The 17,924-nt window shown below is 43.5% G+C and overlaps 1 protein-coding gene across 15 annotated transcripts in view; it reads right to left on the minus strand.

Moving 5' to 3' along the window:
- Window positions 1–17,924, minus strand: part of LOC110503762 (adhesion G protein-coupled receptor B1) — a 111,076-nt gene that overhangs the window by 35,653 nt on the left and 57,499 nt on the right. For 8 of the 15 annotated variants that reach the window (XM_090230693.1, XM_036970573.2, XM_036970571.2 and 5 more), the window contains 11 exons: window positions 14,324–14,482; window positions 9,951–10,076; window positions 9,059–9,229; window positions 8,298–8,477; window positions 6,630–6,794; window positions 6,349–6,513; window positions 3,440–3,541; window positions 1,620–1,726; window positions 1,042–1,236; window positions 770–838; window positions 222–330 (listed from right to left, as the gene is read on the minus strand). In XM_090230693.1, the coding sequence (XP_090086819.1) occupies window positions 222–330; window positions 770–838; window positions 1,042–1,236; window positions 1,620–1,726; window positions 3,440–3,541; window positions 6,349–6,513; window positions 6,630–6,794; window positions 8,298–8,477; window positions 9,059–9,229; window positions 9,951–10,076; window positions 14,324–14,482 (1,548 nt within the window). The remainder of the gene's footprint in view (window positions 1–221; window positions 331–769; window positions 839–1,041; window positions 1,237–1,619; window positions 1,727–3,439; window positions 3,542–6,348; window positions 6,514–6,629; window positions 6,795–8,297; window positions 8,478–9,058; window positions 9,230–9,950; window positions 10,077–14,323; window positions 14,483–17,924) is intronic. The other 7 variants (XM_090230694.1, XM_036970575.2, XM_090230687.1 and 4 more) reach the window with 1 other exon arrangement.

Consider the following 17,924-nt stretch of genomic DNA (forward strand, 5'->3'; position numbering starts at 1 on the left):
GCAGCTGTCTGAAAACATTACAAGCCATCGAATCCTTGCTTTCTCCATCCTTGTTTCAACAATTCCTGTCATTGGAGGAGAGGATCCAAAGTCCCTCCTCCTCCAATGAGCTTTGGAGGAATTCAAGACATGCCATTTGAGAAGAATTGAGGACACAAGGACAGAGGAATGAATATGTTCAGACACAGCCAAAGAGACTAAGGTCAAAGGAAAAAGCTTACCTAAGTTATCCGTGACCTCGATCGTGTCCTGGAAGTCTTTCATCCTAAGACCGTAGACGTCCACAAAGTCTTCCACCAACCGGAACAGCTCCTTGATGTTAGGACCCAACTAAGAGAGAGAGAATAAGGGAAGCCAAAGAGAGAGAGAGATGAGAAAGAGATAGATGATAGACAGCGAAAGAGAGAGAGGAAGAGAAAGAGAGACACAGGGAGTGAGAGAGAAAGACACAGAGAGAGAGAGAGAGAGAGAGAGAGAGAAAGAGAGAGAGAGGAGACAAGAGAACTGATGGAGCGAACACCAAACAGACACCCACTGTTCATATGCATCACACACCATCCATATATCTCCAGGGAGACTGGTATGATGTCACTATGATGCCAATGGCTAGACACAAAGGCACCAGAGAATAGTCATTGAAATGATCTCTGTACAACACTTGGCCGACACACATCAAGGAGCACAAACTGTGACCATGCATGCTAGCTCATGTGTGTGCATAAAGAAGCGCCAGTGAGTCTGTGAGAATAAGAGAAAGAGACCAACTCACCAGTTGTGCTTCTTCCCATCTCTCTCTGTTCTCCTCCATCAGCAGGTTACTGACTGACTGGACAAAGTTCTGTGATCCAGTAGAGAAGGAAGAGAAAGGGAGCGAGGAGGCCATGAGACATTACTCTACAACATTAGCCATCAATAGACCTACTACAAACATTCACTCCAGCCATTTATTTAACACCAGTCAATTCTAAATGTAGCCCTGACCCAAACCTAATGACCTAATGACTTGGACTTCCAATCCAAACACATGCTCCCTCCTCTTACTCTCATGTCTGCATTGCTGGGGCTGTTGTAGGCCCTTCTGAAGATCTCTGTCATGTTCTTCAGTACGTCCACTATGGCCAGCAAGTCTCCACTGTAGCTGGTCCCATCGCTGGACGTCACCCTGAGCTTGGTCATCACCTCTGAAACTCCATCCCCCACAAGCCCTCGCTGGGCCTTGGACAGGTGTTCCCGAGTCTGTGGAGGAAAGGTATGAGTGAAGCACTCAGAAAATATCACCATTACATAGAGGTGATCTTCTGATCAACTCACTTGTTAGTAAAACTAACATACATTTCCTGTCTGTCTTCTTAATTTGGTCTTGACCATTTATGATTTGTTAGTAACATCCCACTGGTCACACACTGGTTGAATCAACATTGTTTCCACGTCATTTCAAAGAAATGACCTTGCACCAACGTGGAAAAGACATTGAATTGACATCTGTGCCCAGTGGGATGTATTGAACTGAGCAAGCAAAATATCTCAAATGGCATTCTATGGGCACTTTGTAGCTGCTGTTTTCAGATGTAATGTACAAGAGTCCATTTTCAATCGTTGGTCATCTCTCTGGTACTCACCAGTGTTTGGATGCTGCGGTAGTCGTTGGAGATACACTTCATATAAGTGGGGTTCTCCCAGTAGGCTATTCCCTCATCATCCAGGGTGCACCGCCTCAGGATCAGCCCTGGATGGGGACACAGACTGGGGAGTTAACATCACTAGAACCGTGGGATCCTAGAGGCATAACCCATCTTAAGCCAGGCATGTCTTATGGGTATCCCTCTGGCTAGGTGTAGATCAGGAAGGTTAGTAAGGGTTTACTCTCAGACATGGCTGTAGACTCTTATGGCGTCTAACGTCTGAAGCCATTGGAGTCTACAGCTACAGTGTATTCAGAAAGTATTCAGACCCCTTAACTTTACCCACAATTTGTTAAGTTACAGCCTTATTCAAACATTTATTCCATATTTTTTTCACACAATTTCCACAATTTCCACACAGTACCCCAAAACGACAAACAAAAACATGTTTTTAGAATGTTTTACAAATTTATATGAAAAAACTAACAGAAATACCTTATTTACATACAGTAAGTATTCAGACCCTTTGCTAAGAGACTCAAAATTGAGCTCAAATTAATTATATTTTTATTGATTATTCTTAGATGTTTCTACAACTTGATTGGATTCCAGCTGTGGTAAATTCAATTGATTGGACATGTTTTCCAAAGGCACACACCTGTCTATATAAGGTCCCACAGTTGACAGTGCATGTCAGAGCAAAACCCAACCCATGAGGTTAAAGGAATTGTCTGTGGAGCCCGGAGACAGGATTGTGTTGAGGCACAGACATTTCTGCAGCATTGAAGGTCGACAAGACCACAGTGGCCTTCATCGTTCTTAAATGAAAGAAGTTTGGAACCACCAAGACTCTTCATAGAGCTGGCCACCCAGCCAACTGAGCAATCAGGGGAGAAAGGCCTTTGTCACTCTGACAGAGCTCCACAGTTCCTCCGTGGAGATGGGAGAACCTTCTAGAAGGACAACCATCACTGCAGAACTCCACCAATCAGGTCTCAATGGTAGAGTGGCCAGACAGAAGCCACTCCTCAGTAAAATGCACATGACAGCCCGCTTGGAGTTTTCCAAACAGCACCTAGAAATCTTTGGTCTGAATAGAAATCTTTGGTCCCTACAGTGAAAAATGGTGGCAGCATCATGTTGTAGGGATGTCTTTCAGCGGCAGGGACTGGGAGACTAGTCAGGATCGAGGAAAAGAAGAACGGAGCAAAGTACAGAGAGCTCCAAGCGCTCAGCACCTCAGATTGGGGCGAAGGTTCACCTTCCAACAGGACAATGACCCTATGCCCACAGTAAAGACAACACAGGAGTGACTTCGGGACAAGTTTCTGAATGTCCTTGAGTGACCCAGCCAGATCCCGGACTTGAACCCGATCGAACATCTTTGGAGTGACCTGAAAATAGCTTTGCAGCATCGCTCCCCATCCAACCTGACAGAGCTTCAGAGGATCTGTAGAGAAGAATGGGAGAAATTCGAACAAATACAGGTGTGCCAAGCTTGTAGCGTCATACCTAAGAAGTCTCGATGTCTGTAGTCAATGCCACTGGTGCTTCAACAAAGTACTGAGTATTGGGTTTAAATATTTATGTAAATGTGATATTTCAGTTGTTGTTGTTTTTATAAATGTGCAAAAATCTGTAAAAACCTGTTTTAGCTTTTCATTATGGGGTATTGTGCATAGATTGATGAGGGAAATAACATTTTTTGAATATATTTTAGAAATATGCTGTAATGTAACAATATGTGGTAAAAGTCAAGAGGTTTGAATACATTCCGAATGCACTTTATGTCTCAGGGTAAAAGGGAGGTAGCTCACCATTGGCATTGGGAGGGCAGCGTACGGCCGCTGTGTCCCCTGCTGGAGTCATTTTCCACACTACGTTGGAGAAGTTCTCCTCTGCACAGATCTCATGAGGTTCTGCACCAAAACCAAAAGCAAACATCAGTGTTCCACCAATCTGAGTGTCAAATGGGTCGTTCCACCGATTCAGTACCTTTTCAGAAGTGTAACTTGGTAAAAAAACAACAACATTTGATTTCACAAAATGTGTACACCTGTCATAAAGAGCACATGTTCATGGTTTCCCATCTCAAGAGGTTAAATAAAGTAAAGAATAGCAAGTGACTATTAAGTGCCAACTAAAGTAACAGGGTTTCCTCTTAAATCAGCCATGAATCCCCTTGTGACAGGAGGAATGGGAGCTTGTTGTGTGCATATCATGGCTTCTTACTCTCTCTCCCACCCCAGATTTTACAACAGTCATACATTCCTGGTAAAAACTCTCTGCACTGCCATGGAGTATTGAGGGAGAGAGCCTATGGAGAACAAAGACATTATTCTTGCCAAAACTCCTAATCCCCAAAATTGGAGAATTAAACAATATTTCTATTTTTGAGAATGTTGGAATGGTCCGTGGACACTTAAGGTTGTTTCATTTGGTGAGCTCATGAAGGACAGGAAACACACATTACTGTGTCTTTGGTTGTGTACACTTCTCAATTATGGGTTTTGCATCTGATGGTTGTATAAAATATATGACTGAATATGAAGCTATTTGTGAGAAGATGTAATGTGATGTTGGCCTTCTAAACGAGATACTTGTTTAGATATAAAGTTTTAACTAGTCAGTGGCCACGCCCCCGTGAGCCCAGAAATTACGTAAGGCGTCATGGAACCGCCCCGTCTTCCACAGAGGACAAAACCACTCCTGATAAAATGTACATCAGACCAGAAAACATGGAAGCTGTCACTACATGTTGAAATTGTTGGCAACTCTACCAAAAGACAAGACCAGAGAACGTGGAGATCATTCCCGAGTTGAAATGGCTAAGAAATCTACAAACTAAAGAACAGTTATTCAGGCTGCAGCTGTTTTTAAATCATTTAGTCTGATAAACGCATCCGATCAAAGAAGTACTCTGACGTATCCAATATAACAACTGACATCTACGACAGACTTTGATCTTTGGTGGACAAACCAGAGGCTTTCTGTTGACTGACTATCCAGCAGACAGACCAGCGATCACAGAGAGACAACAAAGGCATACACTCGTGAATATGTCAATTGCATTTCTAAAATCCAAATGTGCGGTTGTTAGGGTGCTAAATGTCTATATTTACGATGAAGTATTCAACTGTATGTATGTAGTGAATCCACACTGAGTTTCCCGCTCTTGAACTGTCCCCACCCCTTTCTACCAAGCTGTCATATCGGCTTAGCCCACTAGGGATTTTTCTATCATGTCAGTCACCAATGTTTGAACTATTGTGTGTGTGTTTGTAAGTCTGTAATTGATAAGATGTATTATTTAGCAAATAAATAATTAAGCCAATTTGTATATTGCTAATTCATGATTTATGCTAGGGTTCGTGCAGATATCCAAGGGTTTGCGACATTCAGTAAAGACACCGATGAGGTAATAATACATTAATAAGTGACTGTAATTCATAAGATGTGAAAATATTCAAAGAGTTAATTCTGGGAATAAATACTGTTTAAATATTTTCCAGTGGTGCCCCGACTTCCTAGTTAATTAAAGTTACATGATTAGTTTAATCACGTAAGGAATAATTACACATAGAGAATTGATTTGATGATATAGGTCTTCACATTTAATGATAGTCAACGCTACGAGACTATCTATGGGTATCAGGGTTGACGTGTTATCCTCGACCCACTCAGTTTTCCGCCACAAAACACCAGAAATTTGCCAAATATAGTTAAACCAGCTCACCTTTTTTTTACACTATGATTTGATTATAAGATGTTCAATTATTATATTGAAAAAAATATCTTAAAAAAGGAATAGTTTCACCATATTAAAATGAGAGTTCAGTTCATGTAACAGGGTTGACCTTAAAATGAGAGTTCAGTTCATGTGGACGTTCATGTGGACTTTGACTTTTGTCAAAGCAACAAAGGCAGCAGCTTCTCTTCCTGACATACAATATAACGGAGGACAGAGGGTTGATGGAGGAAGTGTCAAAATGCTGCATTTTTCTATTTTAGCCAGCTTTTTTCATATTCAAAATCAGATTTATTGAATTCTCCATCTGGTCTATATTAAAGGGGACTTTATTTAAAGCAAGAATCAGCAAAACTGGTAACAAAACTGTCACCTCTCCTGTGTTCTGGTAAAAAAAAGTTGAGGGATGGACCTGGAGAAATGTAACCACTCTCAAATTCAATAAGAGTTATGATTGCAAGTACTGATTCCATAACATCAAAATGATACTTCAAACCATGTTTTGAGGCTATACCGTGTTTGCTTACATTTACATTAATTACAAACATTATAGTAAAATATGCTTGTATTTTTTGTTCTGATGTGGTACGACAGTTGAACTAAGCTCATGAGGCATTTATAAGCTATATTCTTCAAGAATCAATCGGGTAAATACGGTATCATTAATTTATAAGTATAAAAATGGATGTAGCAACTCCAGCTATAATATAACCATTTTTTTAAAGGCAATATTGGTGCACAATTTCTACTTAAAATATCAAAAGGTACGCAAAAGGCATTCAATTCGTGAAACAACCCAAATATGTTCAATTTTGACAAAAGATATGAAGCAAAAGTAAATATGAGATACAGGACGTATAGTATAATAAAAAATGACAGATTGCCGATGACATCAGCTGATGTAAAGAGGGCTTTATAAATACATTGGATAGATTGATTAAGAGCACACCTTTCCATGACTGTGTTCTGACTACTCACCTGGACACCGCTTCTCATTGCAGCGTCGCACCTCCTCCCGATCTCCAGGACAATTTTCACCCCCAAAGAAGGGCCCATAGCAAATCCTCTGTCTCTGTTGGCTCCCCCCGCCACATGTCTTGGTGCAGCCCACCCACGACGTCCAAGGATGCCACTTCCCCTCCACTAAGACATAGAAGACAGCTCTAATGGTTAAGATCAGGATTAGCGTAGAGTAAACTGATCCTAGATCTGTATACCTGTGGGCAACATCTACACAGAGTTTTGACAGCAGATGTTACCTGGGCACTCCCGTAGGAAGCAGTCTCTGGTCTCTATCCACTCCCCGCGACACTCTGATCCTCCGTACGAAGGTCCGTTACACTCCCTGATCCGCTGCATGGTCCCGTTGGAGCAGGACGCAGAGCATGAACCCCAATTAGCCCACTCATTCCACACCCCATCAACTGGGACAGCAGAGAGAAAGAGAGTAGAGCAGAGAGGGAGAGGGGTATGGGAGAAAATAAGAGGGAGAGAGAGACAGAAAGAGAGAGAGAGAGACAGAAAGAGAGAGAGACAGAAAGAGAGAGAGAGAGAGACAGAGAGAGACAGAGACAGAGAGATCATGGTTACTTCTGTAGATGTACAGTTGAAGATTACATACACTTAGGATGGAGTCATTAAAACTCGTTTTTCAATCACTCCACAAAATTCTTGTTAACAAACTATAGTTTTGGCAAATCGGTTAGGACATCTACTTTGTGCATGACACAGATCATTTTTCCAATAATTGTTTACAGACAGATTATTTCACTTATAATTCACTGTATCACAATTCCAGTGGGTCAGAAGTTTACATACACTAAGTTCACTGTGCCTTTAAACAGCTTGGAAATTTCAGAAAATTATGTTGTGGCTTTAGAAGTTTCTGATAGGATAATTGACATAATTTGAGTCAATTGGAGGTGAACCTGTGGATGTATTTCAAGGCCTACCTTAAAACTCAGTACTTTGGCAACAAGGGAAAATCAAAAGAAATCAGCCAAGACCTCAGAAAAAAATTGTAGACCTCCACAAGTCTGGTTCATCCATGGGAGCAATTTCCAAACGCCTGAAGGTACCACGTTCATCTGTACAAACAATAGTACGCAAGTATAAACGCCATGGGACCACGCAGCCATAATACCACTCAGGAAGGAGACGCGTTCTGTCTCCTGGAGATGAACGTACTTTGGTGCGAAAAGTGCAAATCAATCCCAGAACTACAGCAGAGGACCTTGTGTTGATGCTGGAGGAAACAGGTACTCAAAAAAAAAAAAAAAGCGTGTGCGTGCAAAGAGGCCTACAAACCTGACTCAGTTCTTCACACCAGCTCTGTCAGGAGGAATGGGCCAAAATTCATCCAACTTATTGTGGGAAGCTTGTGGAAGGCTACTCAAAACGTTTGACCCAAGTTAAACAATTTAAAGGCAATGCTACCAAATACTAATAGAGTGTATGTAAACTTCTGACCCACTGGGAATGTGATGAAAGAAATAAAAGCTGAAATAAATAATTATTTCTGCTATTATTCTGACATTTCACATTCTTAAAATAAAGTGGTGATCCTAACTGACCAAAGACAGGGAATTTTTACTTGGATTAAATGTCAGGAATTGTGAAAAAATGAGTTTAAATGTGTTTGGCTAAGGTGTATGTAAACTTTCGACTTCAACTGTATTAGTTTGTCTACGTCTCTGTGTGCATAACGCAACGCACACACATTGTACATGTTTTGATTCAACCTTCGTGCATAAAGAAGAACCTTTTCACATGACCTTCTCAGGGATAATTTGTCTCTATATAACCATAGAAGTGACTGCCATGATGACTGAAGTTGTAAAAAGTAGTGCACTATATAGGGAATACTGTAGGGTGCCATTTCGAAAGCAGATGAGTAAGAATCCAGTGAGAAATCTGCGTAATCTCACCTGGGCAGACAGCGATGTTGCAGAACTTGGTCTGCTTCTCCGGCCCCATACAGGGGTCTCCCCCAAACTGAGGGGGCTTGCAGCTGCGCGTGCGATCCCGGTAACCACGGCCGCAAGTTGACGAACACAAGCTCCATGGCGACCACTCATCCCAAGTCCCATGCACTGCAATCAGAGCGGCTAGCGTATGATTTATAGAGAGAACCACACAGACCTTCACCACGACAACAACAACAACAACAACAACATCAACTCCAAAACACATAATCATCCAACACTCTATGATACAAACCAGCCTGATGCCATAATGCCATCACAAACATCCTTCTCTCAGTGCCTGCATGGTTCCCCTGTGTAGACTACTCTGACCTTATTTCAGTGTTTAAATGTATTCACCTGCATAGTTCCATATTAAAGTCCTGGTCTGGAGGGTTATTGTCTGTTACGTAAGAGAAGCCCCAGGATGCATTGCACAGAGAGGTTCTGTAAAGACAGCACCAGGAAGTTGGGCATCAGAATAACTATTCTGCTGCTCAGCAGGTAAGCCCCATGCCCATCTCTCTGAGGCAGAGGCTTCGAAAGAGGATTTGTATAGGGCTATAGACATCCAGGCCATGGAGTTGTTCAGTGGGAAGAAGGAGTAGAGATCTTCAGGGGGAGAGAGGAGGGCTTGTATGTATGAGCGGAGCCAGGAGAGGGCTGGAGACGAGGGGCAGCAAGGAAACAGCTGGGAGGGGGGTAGGTGGAGGGGCTTAGCTTACCTGGACAGACGGCAGAGTTGTTGCAGGGCCTCTGCTCTCGGAGCGGGCCGCTGCACTGGGTGCTGTAGGAGGAGGAGACACAGAAACGCGTGCGGCTCTGCCAGCTCTCACCGCATGTGGCCGAACACACACTCCACGACGACCACTCCTCACCTGACGCAGTCTGGTCCACTGAGGGGGAGGGAGGAAGGGAGGGAGGAGGAGAGGAGGAAGGGATGGTCCAGGGTGGAGGGGGGAGGAGAAGGGCCGAAACTAATTATCATGCAGGAGCAGCCTCCCATTGGCCAAAATAGGAAGGGGCGTGGCATGGTTTGGCGTAGGGGAGATTCTGTGCTGCCAGGCTCCCTGGGCTCTGATTCCATATCCTTAGCATTGACTTGACATACAGGGGAAGGCAATGCGATTGGTTACTGGATATGTCAATCATTTCCCTGGCTGCCATGACTGCCCAATGCATTCAGTAGACCCGGTTAGTCAGTCAAGCCAAGTCTGACCAATGGGACAAGCTGGTCAGTCATGGCTGTCCAATGGCAGGGGTGAGGGGGAACCTGATTCGCTAATTCAGCGGAGACTTATCCACTCTTCAAGACAGGACACAATCTCCAGTATAGCGGCTACATTCATGACCTCACAAAACAACAAAACAGCAAACAGTTTCACTCTATTTATTCAGGGTCCATGTTGGAATTAGTGCCGTGGCACTTAGGCAAGAAAGAGTTTGGGAGATTTTGATGGATGTACAGGCCTATGTGAGGGAGGGATTCAGGGATAGCTAGCTATAGCCTTGGTGCAGTGACAGACTATAACGGTAGGAGGTGGTCCTGTGTGGTCTGTGACCCAAGCGGCTGTTAGAGACTGATGCATGGGCTCCCTCTGCGTCCTGTTGTCTTACCTGTCTGTGGGGCCTGCTGTCCGCCGCCACCGCCTCGCGTCTTGTCTACCTCGCCACCGCCGCCATCACGCTTGCGGCTGTCCACGGAGCGAAGTGATTGGCTGCGAGTGAGATGACGGCCTTTGCCTAGAGGGGTGGGGCAAGGCCAGGGGGGGAGGGGTTAGCAACTTAACCACCAATGGCATTTTGTTTTTAGGACACAACCGTGACGTGATTGGTCACCCAGAAGAGCATCAGCCAAACTTGGGAATTTTGTAATGGAAACCAGGTGTGGTGTGTGATTGTGTGTTTGTGTATTTACTGTGTCTCTCGCTGTCTTTTTTGTCTTTGGAACCGTGATTGTTAGTTCACGAACAGATGGAATAAGAACATGGAATTCTGACATTGATCACAATCTATCAAAACATCTATAGTTCTGAAGACTGGAAGAGGGATACAGAGCTATTGGAAGCCCTGTTCCTAAATCCTCCTTACTTCTATAACATGGATTATATGCACATTGCAGTGTGAGGGATTCTTCAGTCTCTTTCTTAAGAGTTATCCTTCTGTATTTGCCTTGAGAGGTTGACTATGTCCAAATAATAGCATCAATCAAAGTCCCCTTTCCAACATGGCCTCCTTACATTACAAGAATGACTTGTTGGACGGAAGAGAGTGGAGGGAATAAAGGACAAGAGAAAATAAAAGTACATAGAGAAATAACAGAGAAATGAGATTGAGAGAAGAACAAAAGAGAGAGAGAGAGTCAAAGAGAAACAGACATAGATATTTAGATTGAGGAGGACATACACACATACCCACATATACACACTAGTGGTGCGCAGGTCAGCTGTTTGTTCACACATACCCACATATACACACTAGTGGTGCGCAGGTCAGCTGTTTGTTCACACATACCCACATATACACACTAGTGGTGCGCAGGTCAGCTGTTTGTTCACACATACCCACATATACACACTAGTGGTGCGCAGGTCAGCTGTTTGTTCACACATACCCACATATACACACTAGTGGTGCGCAGGTCAGCTGTTTGTTCACACATACCCACCAGCAATTGCTAATAATCCATCTGCAAACCCACGACTGTATGAGATAAAGTGAAAATCTGAGACCCACACCCGTCCCTAACCTGCTAATATAGAATATGCGCTGTAGGCTACAGTCAGAGACGCTGGAAATTGTTTTTGACACAGGAGGTGCCGGATTTCTTTTTGCCTGATCTAGATATGTTCCTGGTTTATAATTTACAACATTTTGGTAGGTTGGGCTGTGAAAACTGATGATAATAAAGATTGCACCTCTACAGATGGTATCTGACTGCACATTCTCTCAAGATGCTCAAAGTAAAAAATCATATTTCACCTGCATTTGGTGTGACATTTTACTGCAAGAAATGCTTCATTCTGTTAATATCAAGGCTATGTGAGAGTTTGTAGACCTACAGTCAGTGTCCAGATGTCAGTTTCCATTTAACCCATCTGAACAGTAGGAGACAGTTCCCTTGATGTGTCATTGGCCTATTTGAAGTCCCCGTCTTGTGACTGTTGAATTTGTATAGCGCCTCACAATCATCACACATAACATCGCCGGCACTGCTAGCATCCTATTTGACCACTTCACCAAATCTTTCCCAAACATGACTTTTCTGGCCTCCCTTCTCTTTATTTTCAACTCTCTTTTTTTGCAGCTTTTCTCTTATTGAAATACAGTAAACTCTGACATTGTCCATTTTGCCTCCAGGGATCAACATTAACTGTTTCTGCCCGTTCCCAAAAACATTTGGTGATTGGTGTGTAGACTATTTGGCACGTGTATATTTACGCCCTTGAGCTTAGGCTTGGGCACTAATGCCGGATAGTCTAAAATAATGAAATGAAAATGTAAATATAGCCTATAGATAGAAATTACACAATAATTATTCATTTATGGATTTGTTAAGTTATTGTTTTTTCTTTGTTCAACCCACCTGCCACCCACCCGCACTTCATCCACACAATATGTCATGATCTAAACATGTCCGCCCTGCAGATATAACTACATGGATATGACTACAGGGATGTAACTACAGGGGTATAACTACAGGGATATAACTACAGGGATATAACTACAGGGATATAACTACAGGGATATAACTGCAGGGATGCAACTACAGGGATATAACTACAGGGATATAACTACAGGGATATAACTACAGGGATATACAGTGCCTTGCGAAAGTATTCGGCCCCCTTGAACTTTGCGACCTTTTGCCACATTTCAGGCTTCAAACATGAAGATATAAAACTGTATTTTTTTGTGAAGAATCAACAACAAGTGGGACACAATCATGAAGTGGAACGACATTTATTGGATATTTCAAACTTTTTTAACAAATCAAATACTGAAAAATTGGGCGTGCAAAATTATTCAGACCCTTTACTTTCAGTGCAGCAAACTCTCTCCAGAAGTTCAGTGAGGATCTCTGAATGATCCAATGTTGACCTAAATGACTAATGATGATAAATACAATCCACCTGTGTGTAATCAAGTCTCCGCATAAATGCACCTGCACTGTGATAGTCTCAGAGGTCCGTTAAAAGTGCAGAGAGCATCATGAAGAACAAGGAACACACCAGGCAGGTCCGAGATACTGTTGTGAAGAAGTTTAAAGCCGGATTTGGATACAAAAAGATTTCCCAAGCTTTAAACATCCCAAGGAGCACTGTGCAAGCGATAATATTGAAATGGAAGGAGTATCAGACCACTGCAAATCTACCAAGACCTGGCCGTCCCTCTAAACTTTCAGCTCATACAAGGAGAAGACTGATCAGAGATGCAGCCAAGAGGCCCATGATCACTCTGGATGAACTGCAGAGATCTACAGCTGAGGTGGGAGACTCTGACCATAGGACAACAATCAGTCGTATATTGCACAAATCTGGCCTATATGGAATACTAGCAAGAAGAAAGCCATTTCTTAAAGATATCCATAAAAAGTGTTGTTTAAAGTTTGACACAAGCCACCTGGGAGACACACCAAACATGTGGAAGAAGGTGCTCTGGTCATATGAAACCAAAATTGAACTTTCTGGCAACAATGCAAAACGTTATGTTTGGCGTAAAAGCAACACAGCTCATCACCCTGAACACACCATCCCCACTGTCAAACATGGTGGTGGCAGCATCATGGTTTGGGCCTGCTTTTCTTCAGCAGGGACAGGGAAGATGGTTAAAATTGATGGGAAGATGGATGGAGCCAAATACAGGAACATTCTGGAAGAAAACCTGATGGAGTCTGCAAAAGACCTGAGACTGGGACGGAGATTTGTCTTCCAACAAAAGGTGGCGCTTCAAAGTATTAACTTAAGGGGGCTGAATAATTTTGCACGCCCAATTTTTCAGTATTTGGTTGTTAAAGAAGTTTGAAATATCCAATAAATGTCGTTCCACTTCATGATTGTGTCCCACTTGTTGTTGATTCTTCACAAAAAAATACAGTTTTATATCTTTATGTTTGAAGCCTGAAATGTGGCAAAAGGTCGCAAAGTTCAAGGGGGCCGAATACTTTCGCAAGGCACTGTAACTACAGGGATATAACTACAGGGATATAACTACAGGGATATAACTACAGGGATATAACTACAGGGATATAACTACAGGGATATAACTACAGGGATATGACTACAGGGATAGAACTACAGGGATATCATTACAGGGATATAACTACAGGGATATAACTGCAGGGATATAATTACAGGGATGTAACTACAGGGATATAACTACTGGGATATAACTACAGGGATATAACTACAGGGATAGAACTGCAGGGATATAACTACAGGGATGTAACTACAGGGATGTAACTACAGGGATATAACTACAGGGATATAACTACAGGGATATAACTGCAGGGATGTAACTACAGGGATATAACTGCAGGGATGTAACTACAGGGATATAACTGCAGGGATGTAACTACAGGGATATGACTACAGGGATATAACTACAGGGATATAACTACAGGGATATAACTACAGGGATATAACTACAGGGATATAACTGCAGGGATATAACTACAGGGATATAACTACAGGGATATAACTGCAGGGATGTAACTACAGGGATGTAACTACAGGGATATAACTGCAGGGATGTAACTACAGGGATGTAACTGCAGGGATGAAACTACAGGGACCGCAGGTTATGAGTCAACCCCAACATCACTCACAGACACACGCATACGCACGCACGCACACACTTACACACACACACACACACACACACACACACACACACACACACACACACACACACAGAAACACAGAAACAAACACACACATACACACAGGTACGCACACACATGGTCGGGGCAATGTCTTTGTCAAGCTCACCACTGCAGGGCTGAGGGTTACAGGGCCTTCCCTCCTCCACTACTCCCTCACACAGGTATGTCTCCTCCGGGGGAGATTGACAGGTACGGCTCCGGGTCTGAACGCCACCACCACAGTCACTGCTGCACTCCTTCCACTCCGCCCACACACTCCAGCCACCTGTAGGGGCACACACACACACACACACACACGCACGCACACGCACACACACGCACGCACACACACACACACACACACACACACACACACACACACACACACACACACACACACACACACACACACACAGTAAGCCACTGTTTTCATGCAAAACATCCCTTTAAATTAAAACATAAAGGTGTACAGGAGTGATAAATGTCATTGTCATTTCAGAATCCATGTCCAGCAATTCTCATTTGAGGTTTCTCCATTAAGATGTGGCTGTAGTTATGAGGAAGAGGAGGAGGAGGAGGAGAAGTGTATAAATAGCAGCAGCTGAATGGTCTTCTTCTCTAAGCCTGTATCCCAAATGGTACCCTATTCCCTATATAGTGCACTGGGCCCTGATCAAAGGTAATGCACTATATAAGGGATAGGGTAGTATTTGGGACACAGACTTTGTGTCTTCTCTATGTCCTATAGTTCATGAATGTTTAATGGGGCAGACAGATGCCTTTCAGCTCCCACAGGCCCCCACAAATATGTATTAATCTGCATGAATAGAACATGATGCTGGATGACGTCCAGACACACACAGTTTTAATTACTCGCAAATCAGTTTCCTCAGGGCAACCGGTGGGGTGGGGTGAGAAGGAAGGGAGGGCCTTGAAGAGCACAGTGCACGTGAAACAGTTAATTGAGAGGAGGAGGAGAGAGAGAGAGAGAGAGAGAGAGAGAGAGAGAGAGAGAGAGAGAGAGAGAGAGAGAGAGAGAGAGAGAGAGAGAGAGAGAGAGAGAAAAGCAAAGAGGGGCAATGTTTCATTAAAATACTTTACACCCAGGTAATACAAGGTTTAAAGGAATTCCATCCACACAATCTAAGGACAGAGAATAATAGTTTTAAATGGAAAAAAGCCTCAATATTGTTTCTGAATTTAGCTGTTGATGCACCACTGAGCACAGTCAATACCCATTTGTTTTCTCCAGGATGACCGACTGAGGCCAGATTGTTTACTTGTGACTGTGAAATTGGATTTGTTTAAGTTTCTGTGACCAGAGTACATCTCCATCATCCAATCCCAGGCAGCGCTAACAGTAAACCACCAAAACATCCAATGGGAGAACAATAAATAACCCTGCTGAATAGCACCACACCAAAACACCCTGTCCACCAGTCAGAGCAAAGTCAAGCACCCACCCAAACAATGACAAGTACAGTACCTCCCCCCTCATACACACACTCAAATTTAAATGTGCACTAAAAAAGCCCTCCACCCACTCCACCCAATGCTATTTTAAATGGATGCATTGTGGCACATTGACTGCTCCTAGGGGCAAATGAAGAGGGTGAAATTATAGCAAAATAACCTTCAGCTCCTCTTCCCCTTGAACCATTTTGGGCTTTTTAGGGTGAAATGCTGCAGCATATGAATACAGAGAGAATGAGAGAGTGCTGTTTCCGTGGAGGGTGTTTGTCAAATAAATGTTTTGGAGAGAGAAAGAGAGAGGGGAGAGAGAGAGAGAGAAAGGGAGAGAGGGGGTAGAGAGTGAAAGAGTGAGAGAGAGAGAACAAAAACTCAATTTGCAGATAAGATTATCTCAGAGAAACAACAGAAGAGTATGAACTTTTGTTGTCCAATAATCCCAGTCAGGCTGGGGGGAAGAGGACGGGAGAGAATCATGCAGAGTTTTCTTCCTCTGTCCTCAAGGACATTTCATTATGTTCTAAAATAATTGAGTGGACTTCAATTGTTGGGCTTTGCAGCACAGCCCAGCACAGCCTAACCCAGCCCTGTGTATCTAAACCCATTACAGTCTCAGTCACTCCTTCATCACACAAAAACTTCCTCCTCTCTCTCCTCCTCTTTCCGCTCTACCTCTCTTCACCTCTGTCCTCCCTCACTCTTATTGTCTGTTCTTCTGCCCCCCCCTCTCTCCATATGTCTCCAAATCTCATACTGTACTTTCTCCTTCCCCTATCTCTCAAGCACACATGCACACTCATTAAAATATATGTAGTACAGTTCTCAGTGTGCGTACTGTACGTGTATTTGTGTGCGTGTGCATGCATGGGTGTCCATCTTTCGTAGTTAACTTCTTCTGAAAGTCACCTTCCCCTCCCATTTGGAGCACTGTAACGGCTGCACTGGCATATCCATTACATATCAGGTTCCTGCTCCAACTGAAATCATCAATACCAGGCAAACTCTCCAACCCCCTGGAAAATCACCCCTCTACAATCAATACAGCTAATGTAACCCTATCTTAAGAGAGCGAGAGAGAGAGAGAGAGAGAGAAAGAGGGAAGGAGTGAAGGGGTAAAGACTACATAATAAATCTAATTGATAGTTGTGTATCTCTGTCTGAGCATAATAATGACGGTATGAGTTTCCGTGAATTTACTGTGTATAGGCTTGTGAGTATTATGTGTACATATCTGTGTGTGTGTGTGTGTGTGTGTGTGTGTGTGTGTGTGTGTGTGTGTGTGTGTGTGTGTGTGTGTGTGTGTGTGTGTGTGTGTGTGTGTGTGTGTGTGTGTGTGTGTGTGTGTGTGTGCATACAAGTCTTGTGTGATTAGTGTCTGGGCTGAGCGGCTGTATGGTTGAGCTCTATCACACGGCTAGTGCTGACACCCAGAGGACAGAAGCAGTCAACTGCAGGCTGGAGATAACACACACACACACAGAGAGAGAGAGGGGGGGGGGGGGGGGGGGCAGAAAGAGCAAGGAAGGGAACGAGAGAGAGAGGGGAGAGGGAGAGAGGGGGAAGGAGAGAGAGGGTGGTAGGGGATGAGGAAAAAGGAAGGCGACAGAGAGATAAGGAGGGAGAGAGAGGGGAATATACTGTATGATAGTTCATGTGTAAAGTTTGCTAGATGTTCTACATTGTCTTTGTCCGCACATGAGAGCACACATCATTGAAAATTAATACATGAAGAGATAGAGAGACAGTGAGAACAACCTGTGTATTTTCCCTTAAACGAGTAATTACCCCGACCACATGTAAATAACACCCATTCACCATCAATGACATAAAGGTCAATGATACTAAGACAACATTCTGCAAAGCCATGACAACATTACAATTTGTCCTTCTTCCTCGTTCTCTCTCTCTCTCTCTCTCTTCTTTTCTTCTTCTCTATCTCTTTCTCTTTCCCTTTTTCCTACCCTCTCCTTCACCCTCTCTCCCTCCCTTTTTCCCTCGCTCTCTCCTTCCCTCTCTCTCTCCATCCGTTTGTGTTCATTCAGACAGTGCTATAGGCTGCATCCAGCAGGTATAATCCAGTGCCTACAGTCAGTCATTCAGTATCCTGCTCTGGATAAATATTTGAACAGCAACACTCACACAATCCCATCCTATCGATCCCTCTCCCTCCCTCCTCTCCCTCTGGGGCCAGGAAGCTTAAACTCAGGTGTCCTCCCATATATATATATATCAACAGCCCTACCCGGTCTATGGTGACA

The sequence above is a fragment of the Oncorhynchus mykiss genome, chromosome 3 (genome assembly GCF_057628025.1).
Source record: "Oncorhynchus mykiss isolate SJ-2025 chromosome 3, ASM5762802v1, whole genome shotgun sequence".
In the NCBI taxonomy this organism is placed as follows: domain Eukaryota; kingdom Metazoa; phylum Chordata; class Actinopteri; order Salmoniformes; family Salmonidae; genus Oncorhynchus; species Oncorhynchus mykiss.